General features: G+C 50.8%; 1 protein-coding gene across 1 annotated transcript in view; it reads right to left on the bottom strand.

Moving 5' to 3' along the window:
- Positions 1 to 531: 531 nt before the first annotated feature.
- Positions 532 to 4650, bottom strand: part of LOC104467280 (dimethylaniline monooxygenase [N-oxide-forming] 1-like) — a 5621-nt gene continuing 1502 nt past the window's right edge. The window contains exons 5-8 of the mRNA XM_010081008.1: positions 4034 to 4233; positions 3148 to 3503; positions 2030 to 2102; positions 532 to 874 (exon numbers count right to left, since the gene is read on the bottom strand). Of these exons, the coding sequence (XP_010079310.1) occupies positions 532 to 874; positions 2030 to 2102; positions 3148 to 3503; positions 4034 to 4233 (972 nt within the window). The remainder of the gene's footprint in view (positions 875 to 2029; positions 2103 to 3147; positions 3504 to 4033; positions 4234 to 4650) is intronic.

The following is a 4650-nucleotide window of genomic DNA, read 5'->3' as shown; positions in this document are numbered from 1 at the left end:
CCACCGCAGCCAGGGCCCCTTTACTGGAAAGATGCACTGATTCAACCCAGACTGGATTTTCAGGTCATAGGGATTAAGGTGGGAAGAAGGGAGAGCCTGACCTGCCAACCCAGCCCAGACAACCCCTTACTGGACTAAAGGCCCCCATTCCTGGCTGGTTTGGGTCAGGGCTCCTTTCTGGCTGGGACACCCAAAGCCATTTTCTGCTGGTCTTGTCCCTGCTGCCTCCTGGCCAGCATGGCGTGGGCACGGCCGCAGCACACAGCCCTCGGAGCAGGAGGCAGGAGAAGGGGGATAAAGGCTGGGGGCAGGCTGCCATCCCCGGCTCATCAGGTCTGCAAAGCTGTGCTTGAGGGTGAGCTGAAGCAGAGAGAGGCTCGTAAAGTTAACTGCTTGGTTAGCTGATTAAAGTTGTCACGACCTGCTGAAATCACTTTCCCCTGTCCTGCAGCACCCTTTGAACTGTCTGACCCCAGATAACATCCCCAAGGACAAGGAAAGAAAAACCCAAAACTAAACAGGCTCTAAAATCTACTGGAAACCAAAAACCACAGCAGCCAGGAGCAGGAAGAACCCCACTACAGTCAGGAGAGAAGGGCAGGAGCTGGAGGATCTTGCAGGGACTCGTGTTCTCGTGGGCTTCAGGGTCCGGTCCCACTGGGTGAGAATGGCCTGGCGTGCCCCCTCCCAGCGCCCGGGGCCCCCCAGCCGGTACTGGTAGGGGCTGCAGGGGCCAAAAAAAACTGAGAGGGCCAGGCGGGGGTCTGTGCAGAGCAGCCCCGGCACGCTGGGCTTGGCGCCGATGAAGGAAGCGAGCATGTCCATGTAGACCAGGCAATCCACTTTGAGGACTTCGTCATAGGACAGACCAAACCTTAAAGGATTGGAGAAGAAAAAGAGGTGGGAGAAGAAAAAGAAGCAGGGCTGAGAAGCACTGGAGGTCAGATCCGCTGCATCCACCTTGTTATAGCATCTGAACATGGCTGGGTTCCTCTTAGGAAAGGGCTGTGCATATGCACAGTGGGGACCAGGGTCTGGTGGCACTGCATGTGTCAAGCGATGCTGGCTCTGGCACACACCTTTCTCAAGTGCATCAGTTGCTCCCTCACTTCATCACCCACAAGCTGTATCTGAACCCCCTCTCTTCACCTTTTCTAACAGATTTTGTCAAACCAGGTCTGGTGTTGTGGTTTGGTTGGGTTTATGGTTGTTTTTGTTGTGGTTTTTTTTTTTTTTTTTAATTAATTTCCCTTTACTCTCTGCAGGGGAGTCACACGCAGCATGAGAAGGCTGGCACCCTTTAGTTTCCCTCACATTTGTTTCCACTGAGTATTGCAAAAACCTGTGGCAAATTGCAGAACTGCTTCCCCTTCACCTTTGTAGCATCCACCACTTCACGTCCCACCCTTGGCTGTTTAGCCTTGTATTATACTGCAGTTGTGCTGTGCAATTCTGAATTTCCCTCTTCCATACCTTTTCTTCTATAGCAATCTAGGTGAATCACAGATTAATATATTGCCCACTTTCCTGGTTTTATCTCATTAATTTCATAATATTTCTTAGCCTCAAATCAGACCTTTTGCCTGCCCGTGAACCATGTGCCAGTGTGCCAAGACACCCCTTCACAGCAATTCGGATCCCTGTGCTGAGAGGCGAGACCTTGGGTTGGCTTTTATTTTCTCTGCTGAATTTCTCGGTGTTTACTACCATTAAATTTCTCTGCCATTTTATCAGTCAGTCCCTGGGGACCCTGACACACTTCCCCAGCTCCCAGGCAAGCTTTAATCTCAACTACCCTGAATTAATTTCTTCCCATCATCAACAGGCAAAATACCAGTGTCAAACCAAATGTTACGTTGGCTCTGTGCGAGGGAATAAAGGGCGGGCTGGACCTGGGCATCCCCCTTTATCTCCGCTACACGTGCAGGGAGCAGCTGCAGAGTGTGAGCCCACGTGTTGATGCCCCCCAAAACTCTGGGGGCTTTTCAACCCATGGAAAAAACCTTTGGGGCTCTGGGGAATGGCTTACCATCGCACTCTGTTTTTCTTCTTCTCGTTTACTTCTTTCTCCATGACAGATTGAGGCGGCAACCGACACAAGCCTAGAAGAGAGAGGGAGAGAGTCATGTAGAGTTTAACTCCTGAGGGGAACTTACAAACTCATTCCATGATCCAAAACATAGGCAGCCCTTCCCTGGGAGGGCAGGAAAGCCCCATTGCTCGGATTTAGTTCAGCAATGGCAATTCTGCCAGAGACCAGCCCTCCACGGCGGTACAAATTCACCCCCACTTTTTCCTGCTCTGATAAGTTGTGCTGTCAGGGCACAGGCAGATGATGTGAGGTGAGATGGGCCATGCAAGTCCCAGGAAGGATCACCCCAAAAAGAAGAAACCCTAGAGCTTCCACTGGCTCTGTGGAGGAGCTTTGATGCAGCCCTCCACACCAGCCCAGTGGGAGGTTATTATTATTTTTATTTAAAAAAAAAAAAAAAGAACATCTAGTAAGTTTATTTCCTCATCCCAATAATAACAAATAATTCCTCTTGTGGGGCAATGAGTCTCTTCTCCTCTGGTAGGAATGGTGGACAAACCAGCTTGGCCCTTAAAGAGCAGGGAATTCTGCCAGGATGAATCCACTACAGTATCTTAAAGACAACTCTTATCTGTGCATCCAGGTTTACATAACCATCTCTGTGCTCTGCCTCCTAAAATATTTTAGAGAGGAAATACTGCCTTGAACAGCCTGGTTGAGACCGTGGTTTGTGGGCTCAGGTGCAGGACTGCACACCAGCTGAGTCACAGCAAGGGACAGAGCGCATGCTCTTGGCTTGCGGAAGGTGGGGTACAAAGCATTAGCTTAAAAGCATCAGTTTTACAGGCCAAAAAAATAAGTGATGTAAGGTAGATGTCATGAACTTGCATGGTGCTTGGACCAAGCACACAGTCATGTTGCTGTAGCTCAGCTGAAGTGAAATAACTTGGGAAATCCAAGCCCCAGAAATGCTCCCTTGTCCACTACTTTGACATGAGCTTCTTAGTTCTGGGGTCTCCAAGGACAGAGATCCCTCTTGGTGCACAGAGGGGACAAGATGTGCCCAGTCTGAACTGCAGTTTGGTACACAGGAGAGCTCCCATTAGCTCTCCTACCTTTGAAGACACGGGTCACCCAGCGCGCTTGCATCTCTGTCACAGGCATGATGGCTCCTAAGGGCTTGATCAGCCCAAGGATGGCCAGGGTGGGCCTCTGCAGATGGGTTGGGAATATGTATTTGTAGAGGGATGCATGCTTGTTTTCCACCTTGACGTCGGTTTCTTCTAGGAATGGGAAGGAGACATTGTAGCCTGTGCAGAAGACGACGATATCAATGGGCTCCTCCTCAGGACAATTGTGGAAGACAACCGAGTTTTCCTTGAACTCCTTCACCCCTGGCTTGATGGTGATCCTCCCTGTCAGGATGTAGCTGGGCAGGTCATCGTTCAGCACGGGCTCGCGCATCTGGGGGCTGCAGAGAGCCGAGGGGCTCTGAGCGTTGGAGACCACAAATGAGCTCTGCCTGTGCCCCTGCTCCTCCCCCCTGCCCTCCAGCCCCACAACCTCCTGGTGTTATTTTCTAAGCAAGCACCCCTACCTCTCCCCTCTCCAAACACGGACGTGTTTCACCCTTGCAGTAACGTCACCCTGTCCCACAGCCCTAGTGACTCATGGACATCTCCTGCCTTCTTCCTCCAGTCACTCAATTAGTCTTTAAACCATTTATTTTCAGAGCTGATCTGTGCTTTAAGCCTCCCTCCTCCTCTTTTTCCCAAGGAGTCTCATGAGGAAAACTCCTCCAGTCCTTCCTGGGCTTTTCCAGTGTGCTCCATCTCACACCATGTAAGGGGGGGTACATCTTATCTACCAACTCCCCACTGGAAATCACTCCAGTCTGGGTGCCGTTTGCTACACTGATTGATGCTGGTTGCTGGAGATCTCTCCCTTTCCTGCAGCACAAGCCCTGTGACACCGCACGGGATGGGAGCCACCAAGAAGTACCTCTTCTCCGGCTGAAGACCATAGTTTTCATGCTTGAACCACTGGTTCACCCTGTAGTTAACCAACCCCCGAGAAAGGGGTCCAGGGAGGATGTTTCTGATCAGGTTCATAAGGCGAGTGTTGAACACCATGTCCCACGGGTAGCCGTGGTCAAACACACGGCTGATCACCCAGGCACCTCGACGGGTGCAAATGGTCACCTGGCAGAAAGGGGAGAATCAGTGATTCGGGGGATGAATTTGCTGCTTTGCCTTTATAAAGTAACCCCAGAGGGACACAGTGCAGACAGCTACACAATGAAAAAGCAGCAACAGCATCTCTAAGACCTCCCAGAAACTGGTGATGGAGGTGAAATGAGAGAGAACAACCAGCTTTCTTCCAGTGTAGGTTTTTGACCAAGAAATACAGGTTGAAAGATACTGTTTGGACAACACACAGGTTAAATCATAGAATCACAGAATGGTTTGGGTTGGAAGGGATCTTAAAGATCATCCAGTTCCAACCGCCCTGCCATGGGCAGGGACACCTTCCACTAGACCAGGTTGCTGGTGAACTCCTCTTGCTCTCCCTGCAGTGATGGCAAACTGAGTTATTGCCTTCAGTACCACCCGCCCTGA

Source organism: Pterocles gutturalis, unplaced genomic scaffold, assembly GCF_000699245.1.
Source record: "Pterocles gutturalis isolate BGI_N339 unplaced genomic scaffold, ASM69924v1 scaffold1269, whole genome shotgun sequence".
NCBI classification, from domain to species: Eukaryota; Metazoa; Chordata; class Aves; order Pterocliformes; family Pteroclidae; genus Pterocles; species Pterocles gutturalis.
This window is presented reverse-complemented; position numbering and strand designations above follow the sequence as displayed.